This window comes from Tachypleus tridentatus, chromosome 3 (genome assembly GCF_004210375.1).
Source record: "Tachypleus tridentatus isolate NWPU-2018 chromosome 3, ASM421037v1, whole genome shotgun sequence".
In the NCBI taxonomy this organism is placed as follows: Eukaryota; Metazoa; Arthropoda; class Merostomata; order Xiphosura; family Limulidae; genus Tachypleus; species Tachypleus tridentatus.
The window spans coordinates 26687650-26710931 of NC_134827.1; the positions used below are offsets into that span (position 1 = coordinate 26687650).

At 31.2% G+C, this 23282-nt stretch overlaps 1 protein-coding gene across 1 annotated transcript; it reads left to right on the top strand.

The window, feature by feature from the left end:
* Positions 1–941: 941 nt before the first annotated feature.
* Positions 942–20673, top strand: LOC143246576 (cytochrome P450 3A8-like). Its single transcript, XM_076493522.1, has 15 exons — positions 942–996; positions 1464–1551; positions 1771–1867; positions 2381–2433; positions 6210–6306; positions 7742–7858; positions 10086–10174; positions 12317–12462; positions 12974–13089; positions 13240–13384; positions 14970–15130; positions 15602–15690; positions 17264–17407; positions 18501–18663; positions 20206–20673. Exons 1-15 carry the CDS (start codon positions 957–959, stop codon positions 20293–20295), a joined length of 1635 nt encoding a protein of 544 aa, XP_076349637.1. The 5' UTR covers positions 942–956; the 3' UTR covers positions 20296–20673.
* The last annotated feature ends 2609 nt before the right edge of the window (positions 20674–23282 follow it).

Below are 23282 nucleotides of genomic sequence, written 5' to 3' on the forward strand. Positions count from 1 at the left end.
AGCAACTCTTTTACCAACGAATAGTGGGATTGACCGTCACATTATAACGCCCCCACGGCTGAAAGGGCGAGCATGTTTGGTGCGACCAGGATTCGAACCCTTGGATTACGAGTCGAACACCTTAACCCACCTGGCCATGCCGGGCCCGTTGAGGCTCTATCACCATTCGTTGGTAAAAGAATAGTCCAAGAGTTGGCGGTGATTGGTGATGACTAGCTGTCTTATACTTCTAAAATAAGGACGGCTAACGCAGATAGCCCTCGAGTAGCTTTGCGCGAAATTCAGAACAAAACATAAACCTTCCAAAAACTCGAATTTAAGCAAACGAGTCACACACAAAAAAAATTCAAAGCTTGAAAGATATTAAAGTCCGTATTGATTGTTAAAGACAATACTGAGTGAATGATAAGTAGTGAGCAGACACAATCTTAGAACTTGTCTCATATATTAGTTTAATAAGGTTTCATCACAGGTACTGTTTGCTGCACAATAGGTTGTCTGTGCTCTTCCCACCACGGGTATCTAAACCCGGTTTGTAGTGTTGTAAGGTTACAGGAATACTATTGTGCCACCGGGGAAGGGATCTGTTACAAATGTTTTCCTTATACGAGTGCATCGATTTTTGTTCAGTTCTGTTTTTTGATCCATTCACATATATTTTTCTTTCCATAATCAGACCCACAGCAATGCGAGAGTAGATTTTATGATAAGTAACATGAATATTATCGTAACCATTTAGGCACGAGTATGTATAACAATGGGGACATGATACAAAGTAAATGCTGACGTGAAGCCTTTAATATCAGTGATTTATTATCACATTGTGATTTTGTGCAAGAAGTACTTTTTCCAGTGTCTTTAAAGAAATATTAAATTTCGCGACATGGCTTGACTTGGTGGTTAGGACGCTAGCCTCGCAACCTGTAAGTCAAGGGTTCGAATCTCCGTAACCAAACATGTTCGCACTTTCAGAAGTAGAGGTGTTGAAACGTAAAGGTCAGTCCCTCTATTCGTAGATAAAATAAGAGTTGAAAAGATGGCAGCTAGATGTCTTCACTCTAATCTGTTGCTTCTAAATTACATATAACTAGCGCAAATATCCTTTGTGTAGTTTTACGCAAATTTGAAAATTAATGAAACCAACATTCAGTTTATATATTGAGTTATATATATATACGTATAGTAACATAATTTTTTCTTTCATCGGTCACTCCTCTAGTTTCGTTTCACCCCGAATTATTAAAAAAAACTAAAAATATGTTATCGCTAACTTAGAAATAACAAACAACTAAATCAGTACAGATCAATAATATACGAACCCAACAACGCCTGTGTAACCTTATCACCTCAATGGTGATGCGCAATGTCCTTGACTTTTAATCCTAGTATAGCACGTGTGAGTATATATATATTTGTACAGAAGACGTGTTTTCAATCAGTGTGCTCTTTATGTTCTTGATTAGGAAGTTGTTTAACTATGGATCTTCCTGCATTACCATCCATCCTCCCTTGGTTTTTTTACGCTGTTGCGGTGATTATCGGACTTTACAGGTGAATAAACAGTTTCTATGTAACTTTTGTTGAAGCCTGAATTCAACAGCTTTATACTATCGTTTTAAACAGTTTTATAAATTAAAATAGAATAAATTGTTTCGCTAAAAAATAAAATGTAGTTAATATTACAAACATAGAATTGATGTATAAACTTCTAGTTCTAAAAACCAGTATCTGTAGATGGTTAGTTAGTTTCTTTTATATCTTATTATCCAGCTATCTCACCAGGAACTATGGCTTTTGGGAATCAAAAGGAATTCCTACGGTTAAAACAAAATTTCCTTTGGAGAATTTATGGAAAGGGTACAAAATGGTAAGTAGAAATATGTAACAAAAATTGTATGCAGATTAGAAGTTGCCAGGGGGTTACCCGATAAAGGGAGATAAAAGATGTGATGGGGAACTACCAATAGATTACTGAAACCAAATCTGGTACCGAATTTAATGTTTCTGGCTCTTTTACACTACAATGTTTTCAATTGTAACGGCAAGTGTAATGCAATATTGCTATTGTAGAATAGAGATAACAATAAAAAATGAAATTAAACTTTCTGGTGAGGAAGTTTATAAAAGGTCAAACGTATTATTCAGTTACACACGAGTGGCCGAAATGTTGGCAGTCAGTGTTGTTGTCTGGGTTCCTTTATAACAATAAAAATTTTTGTGAAACTTCTACATTTTACACACGATGGCTTTGTGCAATTGTATCTGTTCAAACTAAAGTACTTCAAACTAAAGTACTTTTGATTAAGATTTATGAAAATTATTTATTTTTCTGAACGCTGAAAACTTTAAGTAGAACATTATATCACTTTTGTTTTTCTAGCCACTCCATATTGCGGAACAGGATAATTATGTGAAATATGGACGATTATACGGGTAAGTATTTATATTAGTAATCATACTATAATATAAATCTTGTTTATGTTATACGGAATTTTTTTGTTTTATTTCGTGATGTGCAAATTTATACTTCATGAATTTTTATTTTGTATGTATGTAGATCTACAATTTGGGTCACGAATTTTCCATTTCGCCTCTGCTTCCCATTACGGATAACTTTATAGTTTTCAATTCTCAGTGTGCATATATGACGTCATGAATAAGTCACACGCGGATCTAATGCACAAGCCCCATCTATGTAAATATAATAGTATTGACTGTTGTATACCATGCAAATACTTCGCAGAGAGTGGATGGATCTTCACTAAAATTACTGTGGAGGATCATTAAATGCAGGGTGAAACACACACAAGTCTTGCACCGTTACTTCACTTACTCTTAATGGATCTTCATCACATTTTTAATGAAGGGTTGCTGGGTCCATGAGGAGATACATGTTTCCCACTAGTACAGCGGTGAGTCCACGGATTTATAAAACAGGTGTTCATGTATTAGTTGGATCTCTTCACCAACCTTCGTGGCTCTTTCATTTTTCTTCATATTCTTGTTAATTACCACGTACGTCATCTCTACCATCCGCTAGTTAGCCAATAGCCCCGCCCTCTCCAAATTAGAATAAAACGAGAGGATATACGAGTATTTATTACCATGATATTACAATGTAACATAAAAACGAGCTCCGTAGCAACATCTAAATTTAACGATGTAACTGAGAAATAAAACGAAAGAAACAACAACAATGGAAAACATAAATCTGTGGTAAAATATATACATGTTGTTATTTGTTGCATGGTTGTAGTCTTCTTGGTCTGGGATCTGAAATGGAAATGTTTATAAATGTTAAGTGGTTGCAGTTTACTGACTTTATACAGATGTGTCCTGGTGGTGTAAGATGTGAGTCAATATGCTTTCCTGGCGTTTCTGAATTGTTGATACTAAAAGAAGTTATACATGCGTTTTTAACTGTTACATATTATCATGCTATCATATAGAATGGTATAGTTTAAACTTTGTCGTATTTATTTTAAGCATGTCAGTAAAGTGATTATTGAGATTTAATATTCGACTAAATAAGTTATCCTCAACAATTTAACAGAGTTAAGTTTAATAATAACTTTGTTTATTATTTCTACGATTTATGAAACAAAGTCGTTTATGTTTGTTGCAGTGTTACGACTACACGCCAGGTGTTGCACCATTTTATCACATTGTTTAGAGTAATGCTTTTAAAACACAGATCCGTGAAATGTCGACGAAAAGTCTAATAAAACATTTATCTGTTTGTTTTTATATACAAAGTAACACAAAGAGCTATCTGTACTCCACCTACCAGGGTTATCTGTATCCGGTTTGTAGCGTTTTAAGTCCGCAGACATTCCGTTGTATCACTGGAGGATCTTACAAAAAATAACAATTTTTGAAAATCATTATTCAGTTCTTATACGGCATATTATAATCGTATACCAATTTACAGCTTTATGTAAACAATTACTGTCACTTTCGTGTTTCGTTAAGTTCATTTCATAAAGAAAACACTGGGAAACTGATCACATATCAGTATAAATATATAGAAAAATAATATTCTGCCTCAGGTAATAACCAAACTTAAGATGGACTGGAACCCTTGTCTCTCACCTTAGTAAAAGGACGGTTATTATTTGTATACATAACATTCAAAACTGAAACTCAGTCATTACTTTATGAAATTTATTTTGTATTTATATTTTCAGGAATATGGCGAGTTGTGATTTTCTATTAAAGTTGTTTAAGACACAAAAAACAACAACAAAGGATGGAATATTTTTATATTGAAAATATTTTTTAAATCCTGGAATGAGAATACCTATTTCATTATTTGTAATAATTGTATTTTCAGTGTAGTATTATATATTTTAATGTACCCTACCGTTTGCTCAGCTATAAATTTAAGGGCTTTCCACACTAAAAGCCGGATTTTGATAACTGAGGTGAGCATAGCATAAATAGCCTCTTGTATAGCTTTACCCCAAACAACAATAAAAATAGAAATAAATAACAACAACTGAAAATATCTTTTTTGTTGTGCCTCGTTTTTACACAATGGGCTAAATGTGCTCTATTCTGAAGGGTATCTAACCCTGGTTTTTACTATTGTAAGTCAACAGATATATGGTTGTGTTACTAGTGGGCCGAAGTTAATGAACGTTAAACTTTTAACTTGAAACAAATTACACTACTACTGGAGTTTAAAATATCAATACCCATTTAATTAACAAAAATTTAGTGCAAAACGACCGAATGATCAAAGTTACTTGTGTTTGTTTCAAATTACAAAACACAATAGTCTGAGTTCTTTATTTTACTAAAAAACTGCTTTATTGAATGAAACTTAAAAAGATCACCTAAACAATAAAGAACTGATATTTTTTATTTACACTTTCTAGATAAAAACAAGAACAAAGAAACACGATAATATTTTTTCAAGTAGTTGATGATCTCCTGACTGACACTCTGAATACAAAAAAATGTGGCCTTGTCACTCAGGGCTTATCTCTCTCGGTGTATAAGCTTACGATAAATGTTACTAATATTATGATTTGAAACTTAACCTTCGATATTATAAGATAAAAATATCTATATGTCGACCACAAAGCATACACGAGTGAAAACACTGTCACTTTACATTGGTTATCACCCCCACTACCCAGTGACATTGCAACCCCAATTAAATAAAATCCTTCCCAAAAAGGACCAAAGTTCGTTAACAGAACAATACCAATTGGAAATTCTAATATATTTTCTTTCATTGTAACTTCTGGCTGTTGTAACTTGGTTTGTTTAATGAAGTATCCAAAATTATTTTAATATAAGATGCTCCAACGTGTATTATTGGAGCTTGTCGGCCTTTTCATGTGAAATTTACATTTGTAGACAACCAATGAATTACAATAACACAATGTCCCAAAAACTGTCTTTACTGCAAGCACTAACTAGAATTTCTGAATAACATAATAATTATACCGACTTATGTATCCATAGATGTTATCAGAATCAGATGACATCATGTTTAATTAACTAGCCAGTTAGTGCACCCAGAAACAATACTTATTATACAACATGTCATTAAATGGAGTTTTTTAAAAAATAATAATTGTCTAAAGGAGTATTAATATTACAGTAAATGATTATTCTTTACAAAGAATGTCGGTTATTAAAGTAATTTAATGCTTTAACTACTGGTAGTGTCATGGTGACCCTAATGACCTGTTGAATTCACTATTCCACTGCCCTTATTATACAAAGTGGTTTTTACCTCTTTAACTGCTATTTGAAACAATCGATAAGGTATGCAACATTGTATTGTGGTGACAAATTTAACATTTTTATCTTAATTTGAACCGTAAATCATGTTTTTTCTCTAGTGCCCAGTAGTAGGATGTTCTCCAGTCCCGGCTGCTTGCTTGACGTCAGACTACTGAGAAGTGAATAATAAACACAATAAATGAAAATAAGAGGTTTTGTTTCGTTTCCTTACTCTTGGTTGGTTTGTTTCACCTTTTTATTTCTTTGACTGTCAGCGTTTTATTTCTTCTCTACATAATATTTCGGGATCTTCTGTTCCTGTGAATAATTTTAAATTTATTTTCTGTGCATCATTGTGACTCCAAACAAACCAAATCTTTGTGTGACTGTATATGCAATCTTAATTCGTCTTAGGGTTAATGATCATCCATTAGTATTATTTAAGAGAAGAATTTTACTTTTTATTTCAGGTTCTATGATGGAACACAACCAGTTCTATCTCTTGCAGAACCACATTTACTGAAGACCATGTTAGTGAAAGATTTCCACATTTTCACAGAACGAAGAGTAAGTCACATAGTTTTATTTCAATCTCGTATAAATATACACGATTCCATACATATTTTAATAACAATATTATATTATAGTGATACATTCACTGAATAATTTGGATTTACATTCAAAACAACAAATTTTTGTTCTTGACAAAAGTAGAAAGAAGATAAAACAAACAAACAAACAATTAGTCTTACAAAATAACAAATCATGTTTATAATGATAATATGAAAATAATAATATTTCATTCGATGCAAATTATTCATTATTTTTCTACGCTCTTTCTGCTGTTAGGCTTAGGAGTTATTATTTAGTCTTTGTTTTATTAATATTGTTATATACTTATTAAGTGTAGAAGTATCCTGTACTTATATAAATCTGTTTTTCTTTCACACATACATGTATTGCTAGATATCGCAACAACTAATTAGTAAAAATAAGAACAAATCCAAATATGACTAAAGTAAGAATATTTTACACAGCTAAACTTTCAAATTTTCATAAGAAATTCCGTAACAAACGACATCATAAATTTAGCTGTTTTTACAAATTTTATGAACTTTTGATATCAGTTACTCTAATTATCTCTCTAATCAGTTGTAAATGTCTTTTGCATTTACGTCATATTGTAACACAAACAAACTTACTATAGTTTTAAGATACATAATTTACTTAGACCCAAGATTGCTATTGATCACTTTGAAGTTTCAGAGCATCGCAAAGTATGTTGACTGTTAGCGCCATCTGATAAACAGGAAAACTTTATTTCGCTGCTGGTTAGGAAATGAAATGAGAGACCTTAAAAAATTAAAACGTTTTAATGGTATTCCGGTTTTCAAAAGTTAAGTTGTTGCATGTATGTTAGTTACATAAATTCTGTGGTAAAAATGCATTATTTAACAAGTTAATGTATACAGCTTTCTTCCTATAATTTATGAGTGGGTCAGGTGATACGTACAAACAATGTAATAAAATCAGTCGTACATTATAAGAACGATGTTCCATTTCCCGTGATGTCCTTAGAAATACTTATGACCATGACCTCTCGCTATAAAAAGTTACAAACTTCTGCGAAGGACCATGAAGTCTGTCTTGCACACTAAAGATTGACAAAATATCTGTATATCATCTTACTGCACGAAATCATCAGCTTATAAGACCACATTTAACCAACTATCTGACACAAAACTCGTGTGGTGTTGCATTGAAGAACTTCAAATGTCCGTGAACAACTGTGATTTGTTTTCTTCAGATATCGTTCTTAACAAAACAATCGTTGATTTAGAATTGTGGCTGGAACTTTGTTAGCCTTTGTTAACTAGCAGATGTTGTGAGTACTATCATAAAATGCAGAACTTAAATAATGTATATTAATAACTTACGGACTTTCAAGTGCTTTATACACCCATATCAATATTGTCTATACACAGTGTTGTTTTTGGACTAGGACTTTCACTTCGGACACTCGATAGCAGACAACATGCTTTTCTCTTTAAAAGGAGATTCCTGGAAGCGAGTCCGAACCATCGTTACACCTGCTTTTACTTCGGGGAAAATGCGTAAGGTATGGTATCTTATATTTATGGTAAAACTGTTTAGACTAGGTACCTCTGTCCCTATTTTGGATCTACCCACCAGAGGGAAGAGAGCCATTTAAAAGCATCTATCATCTACGTTAAGGAACTGACTGCCACTCTTGTAACGCAGCTATAGCTAATATTTTTGATTTCATTTTTAGAGAAACTCGAACCTGCTTACCTGCTTTGATACCAGTACAGATACATTTTGCTCCCTTTTGATACTAAGCAACATAGCTGATAGTGTTTTAGGTGTAACATCATATCATTACAAGGGTTTTATTTTACAACTGATTTTAAGCCCAGTCTTCACGAATAAACAAAGATAAAATTGGTAGTAACTGTTTAGTATAGCGGGACTTTTATCGAAGAAGTCTTGGAGGAATATTTTACAAAAGTAGAACCCATAAAAAGGACATTGTTTCAAAAGTCTTCCGGTCGGAACTAAAGACGGAAGAGAGAGATCACGCTAAACTAGACACTTGCTGACAATTTCATCTTTGTATGTTCGTTACAAAAGGATTTTATTTCAGTATGAGGTGGTTAAGGCAATTAACTCGTTATCTAAGGGTCACGAGTTCGAATCCCTATCACCTCAAACATGCTCGCCCTTTCAGTCATGAGGGCATTATTGTGTTCCAGTAAATCGCACTATTCGTTCGTAAAAGTGTAGCCCAGGCGTTGACGACGTGTGATGACGACTATCTGTCATCTCTCTAATCTTATACTTCTGGCAAAATACGGAAAATATTATTTCAGTATTGAGTTAAAGGTTCGGTGTGTAAGATTTGAACAGAACAGGTGATCTAGTGAGTGTGTATGTGCTTGTCAAAAAAGAATTTTATTTTAACCAACATATATGTTGTGCACTCCTTTTATATTTTATATCATCCTCAGGACAAATGTTTGGCATCTGCAAGATAAAAGAGGCAATTTTATTTTATTATATATTTCCTTCCATTGAAATTGATCCAGAGAGCTAACACTCAAGACTAGTGTTCTGTGAACTGATACAAAGGGCTGTTAGACCATAGCGCCACCTAATAAGACGTTTTTTAATTGTTAGAAGTTCTCGTTGAATAAATACTTACAGTTTCCAGAAAGGTTAAACCATTAAAATATAATGGTCTTGATTTTTCTTAAAGAAATTATTTGTTTTTGTGCATTCAGATTGCTCGTTCTTAAGACATTTTTACCTTTTACTGTTTTTGTCAACATAAAACAAAACCAAAAAATCATCGCAACGCTATTTCTCTTCCACCAATTATATATTTCAAGCATGTAAACATTTCATATTAAACTCAATTTTTGGAAGGTTTACATACTAGAAGTTTGATCCGTAAAAGAGCCGGGTGTGTCCAATTAGTTAACGTGCCAACTTGTGGTTCCGAGGGCTCGATATTTTGATTAGAATGGCACAAGAGTTGATGGTAAAAGCTGTTAAGTTGGTGTTCAGGTTTTAGTATATCAGTTCAGTATTACGACAGCTAGCGCATGTAGTTTTTGTGGCTTTGAATCAAGTACGTTAAATGTAATTAGAAAGATGTAATTACTAAACCTCTGGTATATATAGGTGACAACTATTATAGTTACTGATAATGATAGTGTAAATCAAATATTGGATTTGTCACTTAGAACAGTCAAAGTTTATCTTCTTAAAGGTTTTACCACTTCGCCATGATAAAATTATTCCAGTACTAATTATTTAAATTTTTGAATCCTATAATATGAATTAAATCATATAATTTAAAATTGCCAAGTGATTAATACAAAACCTGAACTGTTTAAAGTGGTTAACTGTATGTAATGAGTTTACAGTTTCTAACGTAAACTTGTGAAGAGTTATTACATCGTAAGAAAAATTCTGTAACCTCTGATTAACTGTACGAATTGTTAATCAAGTACTTATTAAAGGTAATAACTGATATAATTAATGAGTAATACCAGTGTATGAGTCATAATTAACTGTAGGTCTCAGAGAAGGTGTCGGTAATATAAATATTTATGTACGTAAAGCACACAATGTATAAGTTATAAGATAAATTATAAGGTTGTATTATTATTGTCAGAAGGTAACAATGGCAATAAAAGATAATTATTAAACTTATAATAATGTTAAACAACTTTGATGTTCTTTATACTTGATATAATTAGTATTAGAAATGTATTACTGTAAATATAGTTGTTTAGTTTACTGTACTTGATTCTTTATAGATGCAAAGTTTACTGCTTGAGTGTGCTGACACATTAACTGAAAACTTTCTAAAGGCTGCAGAAGATGGAAAATCTATTGACTGTAAAGGGTAAGATGTTGGAGATAATTATATACTAAAGATAATTTATTGTTCGTACTTTATCTTTATGTGCTATAATTGTTAAAATGTACACATTTGCACCATAAACTTTAACTATCTTTGTATACATTTAAACATACAAAGGATTGTGTACATTATATGGAAACAGTTTTAGAAATTCACCATACAGTCCATGTCATCAGGTCTAGTAATGCTTTATCTAATAACCACACCCCTCGATAGCAGCCACGCAGATCAGTTTCCACATTAATACGTTCAGTAGTAAGGCTGTCATGTCCTAAGCTCACCATTCCTCTCTAATTGCTTTGCATAATCCATGTTGGTGGAGAGTTTAAAGTACACGTTTAAAGACTCAGATCGCTCTAAAATGTATAGATGTTTCGTCCAGTAACTTAGACGGATTGTTCCTGCAAAAATAGCTTGAATACAGGTTTATTTGTCTGTCTGTTTAAGGCATGCAACTGTTGAAATGATGTGACTAGGGAACGACTAATGCACATACAACTTGAGAAGCTTGAAATGAATATATGAAATGACCAAATATTTTTCAGTTCTTATTCCAATTAAACATTGACTGTTGCTACTTTGGTTCAGTTTAATGTTTAAGGAACGTACGGAAGCTAAACTACATTTAGAATAGGTATCTATGACAATTAAACTGTAGAATACACTGACGATATAGATAAATATTATTTATTTACAATTTTACGACTTTGAACATTATATTTTCCTTACTTTTCTCCCATAACAGTAGAAACAATGAACAACAAGTTTCAGAGAGTTTGTATTTATCGGAATTTTTTAGTGATTTATTTTCAGATGACATATGTGCTGTGCAATATTGAACAATAGATGGCTCGTTTCTCCCAATAATTATGAGTAGGTTTCACACAGAACCCCATAGACCTTGAAAATTCATTGTTTAAAACTATATATATATACACACACGCTAAATATTTTGATGATCTATGTCTGTGTTGATTACAAGAAGACATTAATCCATTGGCTGTGGCTGCAAGATAGAAGAATTTTCATTTATAAATTAGCAGAGGAAGTGAAAATTTAGAAAAATCCTGGACCGATCATTCTGAATGACATTTCTGGCATGAGTAAGTTTAGTACCAGTTGGGTTCCAAAAATGTTGTCAGAGCGAAGATGGACTCGAGTTCTGTTTAGCGAATTTCTATTCAAAGCGTTTCATTATTTTGTCGTTAGTGTTATAACTGTGGATTGAACGTGGGTTCAATACTTTAATCAAGATAGAAAAATTCAAAGTTTGCAATGGAATCTCTCAAGTTCATCTACCTCCTCTGAAAGTAAGGTAATGTCATCAATTCTTTGGGATGTCAAACGTTTTATTAGTTGATTATATGGAGACGGTTAAAACCTTTATAGTAGATTATTGTGTATGGTTAAATAACAACTAGTATAAGAAATCAAAGAAAATAGAAGACGATTGCTGAAAAATAGACGCAATGTTCCTTCAGGACAATGTTCTTTTCCAACAGAAGAATGTGCTGTTCCATCAGAACATTGTTCTCTTCTATTCCACAAAGAGCCATCTTATAATGACAAAGCCCCATATCATTCACTATTCTTTTACTCACCGAATGTAGCTTCAAGTGACATTTTACTCTTCGGTAACGTTAAAATCTCTCTGAAATGTCAAAAATTTCAGATTATTAATGATCTGACACGTGCTGTTCAATCACAGACCGAGGACAAACAGAAAGAATTCTTTCAGAAGGACATATAGACCTTAAGGCATCTCTAGTACGAGTCTACAGACTTGCTAGGTTATGTAGAAAATAAATCATAGTTGAAATATTATCTAATTTTTAGGTTGGATCCCGGGTTTTTCGAACAGTCTTCGAATTTTAAATTGCAAATGAGTGATTTTACTCAGTTGTTCTGAGCAGTTCTTTGAAACAAAAGTTCTAATAGAAGAAAAATGAGAGACATTACTGAGTACTATGTAGTATGTGGATGATATTGGTGAAAGGTAATTTTAGGGGTAAAAACAGATTTAATATCCTCTTATATTTTTTTATAAGCATTATTAATTTATTTGCTTTGAAAAAGTTCATATTTAGAAATAATTAAAGTTTTTTTGTTTTCTTTTCCATCTAGTTATTTTGGAGCATTCACCATGGATGTGATTGCCAGCTGTGCTTTTGGAACTAAAACAAATGCTTTGAGAAATCCTGACAGCGTTTTTACTAAAACTGCCAAAGAAGCTTTTAGTTCTGCCAACAGATGGCGATTTTTAATTGCGTGTGAGTAGCGTGTTGGTATTGTTTAAGAATTAACTTTGTGTTATGCATAGCTTTCAAAGAGGATCTCTTTTTCAATCAGAATAACTTTAGTGGCACGGATAGCATGTAAAATTGCCGTGATTTATTGGACTTGGCGGCCGTTATAATGTGAAAGGTCAATCCCACTATTCGCAGATAAAAGAGTAACCCAAGAGTTGTCGATGGGTTGTGATGATTAGCTGCCCTTCTTTTGGTCTTCCACTGATATTTAACATTTACTGGCCTGGACAAAAAAAAAAAACACATTTCATCGTGTTCCTAGAGATTTAAAGTTTTCTGAAATGCGTAACACTCCCTTCGATATTACATTCTAAATCCTTACCAAGTAATACTCAAAATCTATTATAGGTATATTTTTAATTGTTAAATAGAACTTTTATAAAACTATATGTATGTTCTGAAATATATTAAAATAATACATTTTGTTCAAGTTACACAATAACATTCTAAAGAATTACCTTTTTTCTTTTAGTTGCCTTCCCTAGCATCATGAAACTGTTCAAAATACCCGTGATTGACCCATCAGGTATGGAGTTTTTCAAAAAGTTGACTCTCAAGATAATTGACCAGCGTAAACACAGTCCTGAGGTAATTAATATTTAACCTCTGTTTTGTAAAGGCGTGTAATAGTATTATTATGTGTTTTAAAATTATAATAATAAAAAATACATTTATTCAACATTAGTTAATAATTTCACATGTTTTTCTTCAATAACGAAAGGTTTCCGATGATTTCAGACAAAGCGAATAGACTTCCTGCAGTTGCTACTAGAGTCCATGGACAACAAACTGCAGAACTCCAAAGAGGACATTAAAAATGTCAACAATTATGGATACGAAGAAGAAAACTTTAAATTCTTCAACAACAAGTTACAAAATAAATGTGAGAAAATTTAAAAATGTGTTCAGACTTGACGTAAAAGATTAAATGTAATAGTTTGAGTTTTGTTTTCACGTGTTCTAAAATATATGTTGAGAACTTTTACAACTGTTATTTGTACGATCTAACTGACGATTGTAATAATTTACCGAAAGTCTGAAATCGTTATGACTAAGTCACTGCTCCACTGAATTTGTCGCAACAGAAAACATTTAGTAATCATGGAAATCACCGTAAACTATTTATATGGATGCTAAGCAGGTCGCTTGTGATATTAATATCTTAACTGGTTCACGTATTTTGTTATTAACCTTGTGTATAATTTCTGTTACATTAATCTGAATAAGGTTTTACTGTAATTGTGAAACTCACTACCTTAACTTTTGTTATATGAATCTGAAGAAGGTTGTAATTTATTTGTGTAATCGATTAATTTGATTTCTCCCATATGAATCGAAAGTAGGTTTTACTGTAACTGTGAAACTGACTACTTTAACTTCTGCTATTTGAACATAAGGGATATTGTGCTCTAATACCGAGAACTTTTTGTTTTATTCTAACGCCTCTTAAACATTAATAATAAAGAACATTTGATACAAATATAATGTTCAAGATTCCACTACTCTTCCTGTTATGTTTAGTGTCACACTGACCTGATTGAATTCTAAGTAAATTAAAACAGCATGGAATTTATTAATTTTTAAAATATATATATGATATTTAAAGAAAGATAACTTAATATAAACTCTCATGACAACAAATCAAAAATACTTTTTGTCTCATAACAAACTTCTTGAGACCCTTGTCCAATAAAATAAATCCGAAGTATGATAAAAAAGTAAAATAATTTGTGAGAGACTAGTTTTTTATGTGTGTTTTTGTTTTCTTACAATGAAGCGACATCAGTTTAACTGCATTGTTCACCGTTACTTCGAGTGAAGGTAATTTCATACTATAAACAGCATTGTTAGCGACAGGAATATAAACGTTGTTGGATTTCTTCTTGGGTGATTAGTAACATATTGTTTAATGTTCATTCTTTATTTTTAAATATTTTTAAGGTTGTAATTAATAGAAACAGGTTTTTATTAAAGAACTTCATTGTACATGAATTTTGATAAATCGTGTTGTATCATGAGTTTAATCCTTCTATATCTGTACAAAGGATATTTTAATAATTTAATTGTACAATGTTGTGACATAATATTGATAACTATTGATTATATTGAAATTTGTTTAGGTTTTAGTTAGGTACATTCTTTTTTACTCTTTTCTTTTAAGTAATAATTTGTTGTTAGACACAAAACTACACGATAAGTTATCAAATCTTGAATGTTAGCATTATAAGCCTTTAAGAAAAGTAATTATGTTGTATAACAAATTCTACACCATGATTAGTTAACTAATCCTGTTTCCAGCTGTACAAGCTCTAGCTAACTCAGTAAAGCTCTTACTGATTGATTGAATTTATTCGCTTTACGCGTAAGAAAAAGTTCGAGACGAATTCGATTTATTCATATACCTTTATATTATTGAATTTCTTATCGAACATGAACAAATACACTTTATTATATAATTACTGTTCCAGATTTGACCGAAGACGAGCTTGTAGCTCAATGCGTTATATTCTTCTTGGCTGGTTACGAGACTACGGCTAGTGCTTTATCATACATTGTGTATCTGTTGGCTTTAAATCAGGATTGCCAAAATAAATTATATCAGGAAATAGAAGAAACCATACCTTCACAGGTAAGCCTAAAATTTATTTTGAAGGAAGTAATGATAGGAAATATATAATAAATAAAACATGTTGTGTGTATAAAACATAAAACATAAAGTTAGTGAAAAGAGAAATATTCCAGTAAAAAATGTTTATCGAATTAGAAAAGTATAATAAAGACACAGAACAAGATAACTACATAAACCATTAGAAAAATATCCGTCAGTTTACTATGAAATGTGAATCTTGTTAAATTATGATGATTGAAAGTGGTATTATAGTAAGAGTGTTATAAAAGTTCAAGTTTTGTTTAATACAAGTGTGGTATAGTGAGAAATTTGTTCCGTATATTTTAGAAACTGTCGAATTTAATTTCTTTCATAATTTAGAATTAACGCATACTTTATTTTTAATCAGACTGTGAATATACGGATATAATGCAGAAACGTTGTCGTATGTTACGGACCAGAATTTTAACTGAATTTAACTGTATGGTCTAGGAACACGAGACTTACGAAGCTATCAGCTCTATGAAATACTTGGATGCAGTTGTGTGTGAAACTACTCGAATCTACCCTCCTGCATCACTGTAAGTATCAGTTAATATCGTAACAGAGATTCTACATATATTTGATATAACACGACACGCTATGTATGTCTGTATGTAAACATCAGTTTGTTCTACACAGGGCTTTTACAATAGAAAAGGATCTCTTAGATATAAGATATTTGATATAAAACGAGACGTTAGTGTTTGTATATAACCATTAGATAGTTGTACCCATGAACTCGCACAAATGGTGGAAATTGATTATTGCATGTTATTAAATAGTCTACTCTTACATTCATGACAATCACTAAATATTTATCTTAGATATTACATTGTTTATCTATTTATCATCTACTCAACATTTTCAAATTTCATGAACTATCAGTGGTTAACTAGTACAATAACTGATCTTTGCTAAGTTTTGTTTCGTTTTTGAAATTCGTTCAAAGTTACAACAAGGATATCTGCACGAGCCGTTCCTAATTTAACAGAGTGAGACTAGAGGGAAAGCAGGTAGTCATTACTACTACCGCCAACTCTTGGGCAACTGTTTTAACAACGAATGGCAGGATTGATCAGCACGTTATAACGATCTCACAGCTGAAAGGACAAGTATGTTTGGTGTGACGAAGATTCGAACTCTCGACCTTCGGATAACGAGTCGAGTGTCTAAATCACCTGGCCATAATAGCCCTTCTTTGCTAAGCTTGTAGAGAAACTCTCCGAATTTACTACCGTGCACCACACAAACTAATATACCAATATTAGGTTACATGGAAAATAACGGCACATTTTTATTTTATTTTCAAACTAAGTTATCAAACTTTACAAAAAACTAACGGAATTCAGCACTGGAAGAAAAGAATTAATATAAAAAAGAGATGTTCCACTCCATCTGGAGTTTCAAAGAAGAACTAACACTGATTTTTGATGATTACTGACAGAAATTACTTCAGTTACATATCGCTTATATTTGTTTGCAATTATAATTTTCTGGTCTTTATTACATAATTATTTAATTTAACGTACAGAACACCTATTCCAGTTAAATACTTTTGATTTTAGGTTTAAATTAGGTTTAATTGTTTCATTTTGTTTAACAAATTATACCTTTCTGTAACATCAGTCCGAGTGACTCGTCTGAAAAACAAATATAAAAACACTCATTAAGTCATAATAATTTATCTATATAATTTCATTTTTCTGACCTCATTTTACATATTGTCTTAAGAACATTAGGTTCAAATTATGTATATGTGAGAAGAGCTGTCTTCTATGAATTAAAACAAAAAAGTCAAGAAATATGTTGGATAATTTTTATAAGATCAAATACAAGTTTTAAAGACAATTCGTTGTTTAGTTGTTACGTATTACAATTTAAAATAGCCTGATTCTACAACTTTAGTGAATAGTCTCGAATTTCGCAATGCATATTTAACAGTATGAGTGAGATACATTTCTAAATATAAATTTAACTTTAACAAACGTTAATATTAAAATAAATACAAAATGTTTAATGTGATTTGATTGGTAACATCTTAATATTTATAAAGTAAGTTACTAGTTCTTGTTGTTTAAATATTACATGGAGCTCATTTAATTATTTTTACAGTGGGGAAAGACGTGCTTTGGAAGATTATACGTTTGATGACATTGGGCTGACTATACCTAAAGACACACCAGTGAGGTTCCCAATATACGCCATGCACCATGACCCTAAAAACTTTCCAGACCCGGAGAAATTTGATCCAGACAGGTAGTGGCATATTTTATTTCACACAGAAAGATAACAACTGGACATACATGTAACAGCTGTTTTTTATGTAGTCCAAACAAGTATGAATTAGTTTTATCCTAACTGGTTAGGCAACAGCTATTTTATTTTGCTCTAGATAAGTGACAAGTGTTGTTTTTTTATGACAAGTAATATTTCTTTTCAAGTGGTTCCGAAAAGTAAGTAACTGTTGGCTTTATGTGACATAGACAGGTAACAGGTGATGGTCATTTAATAACATGGTTATGTCGCTTTACTTTTTTATTTAATTGTTCTGTTGATCAATTACCACGTATTTATATATTTAAACAAATACTTACGTTAGAACTCCAGTTGAAATTAAAGCATCAGTTAAATACAAGAGTTACTTCTTTAGATAAAGACCAAATTCCATTATAGACAACATTCTGATATCTGACGTTACAAGTCAGAACATTATATAAAGAGTGTAAACAGGGACGTTTTGTTTATTGTTTCTTAACTTTATTAAAACAGATTTATTTCACTATGAAGTTATACACTAGTAAAATGTAACATAGTTATATGATTTGGAAATACTTTTGGAACCTCACTATTAATGTGTGTTAACAATACTTATGGAACCTCACTATTAATGTGTGTGTTAAGAATACTTGAGTTTCAATCTTGTTGAGTGCCAGGGTTATTCTAAATTTTTCAATTTTGTTGTTATTTTGATATCTACAATTGTAACACAGCTAACTCCAAAGAGAGATAATTTTCATATCTTTAACTTCGTGTACATATTTCTTTGGTGAGATATGTACACATTTTAGACACCTGGACACTAATTTACAGATTTTGTTTTACATTAACCTTGTGAACAAAATGATTTACGCTGATTTCCATACTTTTCTTCACAATCGAGGTACGAGTCCAGGCTGATTGTATCTTCTACAAAATAATTTAGAATAAATATTGCGTGAGGAAAATAAATGGTTGAACATTTAAATTACATGTTTAAGAAATTCATTTTGTAATTTGTCCATTATTATTAATAATTTGTTTTAGAAAATTTCAAACATTGAAAGTCGAAATAAACTTCTTGTACATACAGATTTCTTCCTGAGAACAAATCCAACATTGTACCATACACCTACATACCATTCGGGGCTGGTCCCAGGAACTGTATAGGAATGCGATTCGCTCTAATGGAAATAAAATTATGTTTGGTCCACATACTACGTCATTTGCGTTTTGTACCTTGTTCTGAAACTAAGGTAAAGATGAGTTTTCTTTATTTTACATAAAACGATCCTTTATTTTTGTACATTGAGAAATTAAGAAAGTAGCTATATGTAAATAAGAAATATTATTTACTGATGTAATTGAGATATTTCGATTAAGAGAACGGTTACTACAGTGGTTTAAAGTTGTTATTTTTTACAGATGTATTACATCAATTTAGAACACTACTACTTAATTTTGAGTCTTTGGGATTGATAGTTTATTTACAAAAGTATCGATGTATTGTCTGAAAATAATAACATATCCAAACTTGATTACTTTCAGTTTGACTTACCTTCATAACTTAAAATCACTCAGCAATAGTTGATAATCGGACAACTTCAAAATTTAACATGAATTATAGGTGTATTCAGATTGAGAGTAAGTTTCCAGAATACAGAAAATCCTTTATATTAACCAAACCTTGATTATTCTTATATTTACTATGTGTTAACTTGTTGTTGTTTTTCTCGAATTTCTACAAGTTATCTAACTTAAAGTTGTATCATAAATGTTAAATTTAATTTAAATACTATTACCATAATGTATATTGACCCAAGGCCTAACGTATTATCAAAGTACTTTATATATTCTTACAGCCTGTCTCCCGACTTATTTTTTACGGTAAGATTTTTATGGTATCAGGACATGTAAGCATTTTCGTCAAATTGTTTCTTGTAAATTTGTTTACTCACGGTGAACTTTGTAAACAGTGTGAGTTGTATTTTTTAACTGAATACTTGAAATTAATTACAATACTTAAAAGAAATTAATAATCATGTTACATATTTAATTAAAAACTTGTACAAGTAAGCCAGTGGCTTCTTATTTTTTAAACACAACATAATGTTGTTTTTTAGACACTGAAGTTAAGTATTTCGCTCAAAAATAATTGGTTATAAAACTAATGTGTCGTTGCTTTCATGGGCAATAACATTTTAGAAGTTAAAGGTTAGATCAAGTAATTTATAATCTAACGTACCTATTGTTCACTAGTGGGGATCACTTGTAGCAGTTGTACAGGTAGAATCATTAGAGACAGGGATCACTTGTAGATCTTGTACGAGTACAATCTCTAAAGACCGTTCTAAAGTAAACACAGTAATAATTGTAAACATCTGTAATTGTTACAGATTAAACGGACTCTGTGTCACACAAGTAAACGAGACTAACTGTGTCACGTGCAGTCACACTGTATAGTACACCACAAGTTAACATGACCAGTATCTTTTTTTTTTCTGTGCTACACATGCATTCCACAGTTGATTTGTGTTTGCCTTTGCTTTAGCAATGAAACACTTCATTACAAAAGTTTCTTGTATTCTGAATTATCAACTCTGTCTTAGGGAATCCCATCTACACAGGAAAATTCCCTCAATATGTGAGTTTTATAGTTACACGGTATATATATATATATTAATATTTGAAATAATGCTTGATTAACTGATTTATTATGAAAACTCTCGATTGTTTTTTGTTGTTTTACAAGTTATTTTTTATACAGAGATTTAAAATTTAATGTTTGTATCCCACAGGTTCCTTTGAAGTTTCTTCCAGCAGCAGGATTAACCCAAGTCTCTGACGTCACTCTCAAGGTTGAACGTAGAAACGGACATTCATATTAAAAGATAGCACCTCACCATCCAATAAGAACAACATGTTTTGTAATTCAGACTCTTAGCTGTTGATTGACAGTGAGGTTCTTGTTATGTCAGTTACAACCAATAGAAATATTTCTAATAGTGACATTTCAAGCTTACTTCTGTTATTAAATATAAATAATTGTTACTTTTGTTTGCCAGTGTGGTTAGGCTTAATATTTTATGTAATTCAGTATATTACTATGTTATATATATATAAAGGATGTTATTATAAATGATAAATGAAGAAGATAAAGTATAGTAATGTTTATAGTAACAAGTGATAAACTAACGGTTATGTATTTGTAACAAACATTATTTTGATAATTTTCTGAATAAACTCTTCCTAGATGATAATAAAAAGTTTCTCCTTATTGTGATTTATTATCTGACATAAAACTTGTAATTAACACAGATTCTGTGCCATTGTAGTTTGTTAGTTTACTTTTTGTGATACAGAAATTTTGAAGTTACTAGAAATACCTATCGAAGATAGACATGAATATACAAAGTTTTCATTCAGTTTACATGTTTAGCTAACCACACAAAACGAACACTTGGCGACTCAGATATGTTCTTTCTAAAAGTTAAAACTAAATGTCATTTTAAACAATGTTGATACTGTGAGTGTTCAACCAGCTTTTAAAAGTATTAGTTATCCAACCATGTTTTGTACTAGTTAATAGAATATTCATAGCACGAGAAAAGATTGAATTTATAAACAAAGTGTTAAAAAACTACACAGTAAAACTGTTCAAGACTCAAATAAAATCAAAACATGAACAAACAGTCTTTACTGAAGTAGTATTGAAGCTACTTATCGTAAGATTTAGTTATATATTTAATTTTAGTTTATTATTCTGTATATCTATAAGTTATTAACTTCTGGTCAAACCATGGTGATGGTTTATCACTTGACATCATACATAAACACCAACGTTTGTAGTAGTGCCTTAGCGGAGTGATTTATGGTATTTTATTGATTAAAAACACTTTTAGGTAGTTTCTCATTGGTTAGAAATATTTGTAAGGAGGAGTGTTTTAAGTTTTTTTCACACATGGTAACATCATGTTGCATAATTAACATTACATTAGTTTTTGAAGGTAACGGATGGTTGTTTTCTAGTACGTAAATACGGTATAAACAGTTGTTTCTTTATTATCATTTTTATTCATACTATTGGTTAACACTTTTAACATAGTGAATTTTATTACCTTTTCGCTGTACTTTTATTATAGTTATTATTTTGCATTGTTAGCCTACGGTGTATGGATTTAGGACTAACCTAAATCATCTGAACGAAACATCGTTAAATCTAATGGTACCAAACTGATAAAGTAATGGACTAAATCCTTTAGAAGTAAGATAGTAAAAGATATATATTTAATTAACTATTTTCTTTCCAGGTTAACGTTTTACCTTTGTCGAAGTAGGTAGCGTGCTCTGATCAGAAGCCAATATAGACAGTATAGGAACATGTAATATTTACAGCAATCAAATAGTCTTTATTTCTAATGCTTCTTGACGATTAATCTATTATTTACCAGTATCTTAAAGCTTGTATAAACAATGCTGTCTGATTCAAATATGGTTGATTAAATTTGCGCTTTGTAGCTAAAAATAAAAAATAAGAAATGATCATGAAATCAGTACAACTGTCAATAATATCAGATAGATTGAATTTAAACATTTTATAGTATGATATACACAGATCAAAATATAAAAAAAACATGGATCTAACCTGATTGACGTGTGACATTCTCACACTATCTAAAAGTTGGGTAGTTAAGCTCTTAATGGATCTGGCTTTTTGATAGTGTCCATGAATGAGAAACTTTTCATACAGACTGAAAATTATTAGAACTCTTTTTCAAAATGACTTCAAACTGAGAAGCATATCCATTTTATATTTACAATACAAATAATAGTCTATAATTATAACAAGTATTCTTAATTTTCACGCACTAACCAAATAATAAACCCGAATTTGTTTTCTATATGCAGAGAAAAATAAAATAAGATAGAAATTAATAACTGAAATAACATAACTATAAAACACTGTTCAGACTAAAAATGTTTATTTCTTTGATCGTGATGTTTATCTTAGCTCAATAAAATTATGTACAACTCATAAGCATTGTGACCAAAACATGACCAATGTTTTACATAAAACTGTGAGAAAAATTCACAATATTTTTTTTTATGAAAGTAAATTTGTAGAGCGTTATTAAACCGTTTTATTACGTCATATACTGGCAATATGTATTAGCTCCTTGTTCTTTCTAGCTTCTTTCTATATAGTTAAAACAGTTTATGGTATAGCATGATATTTAATTCGGACTCTTAAGTTTGATCAGCATGTTTATTTTGGGAGACCTCTTTGACCTGACCTTGGTAAAAGTACATGGGAATGTTAAATAATGACAAGTACATTCAGACTGGTTCGTTCAGTTATCAACAGAGGTCAGCGAAGTGTTACAGTAGTGTTGAAATTCATTTTAAGTAATGGCATGGAAAAAATAGCACCATGAAATGTAAATAACGAAGAACTGTTTTCTTGTCCTAACATTCCTATGCAGCACTGTGCTATGGGATGATAAGAACTCATGTGGTTGATGATTACTCTCTGAAGAGATGACCTTATGTTTATATACATAGTGATTAACTTTCTTAGTGTCCATTCAGCTTCAGCATACTGAGAATTACCCCTTATAGTCATGTGAAAAAGTGAGGACACCCTATGAAAGCCTGTGTATTTGTGTAACATTTTTGGATATATAGATATTTAATCTCAATTTCAATAATACTGAGATATTATAGGAATATAACTAAACAATTAAATCTGAAGAAAAGACTTTTCAAGATCTTCTGTAAATATAATTCTACAAAAATGCATATTCTAACTGAAGAAAAAGTTAGGACACCTTACTCCCTAATAGCTAGTGTTACACCGTTTGGTTGAAATAACTGC

Bases quoted from the DNA above. Each gene is read 5' to 3' on its own strand.
- LOC143246576 (XM_076493522.1), top strand. From the start codon at position 957: ATGTTCGCACTTTCAGAAGTAGAGGTGTTGAAACGTAAAG. The intron at 6,307-7,741 runs GTAAGTCACATA...TTTTTGGACTAG, and splicing joins ACATTTTCACAGAACGAAGA to GACTTTCACTTCGGACACTC. The intron at 15,691-17,263 runs GTAAGTATCAGT...TTATTTTTACAG, and splicing joins ATCTACCCTCCTGCATCACT to TGGGGAAAGACGTGCTTTGG.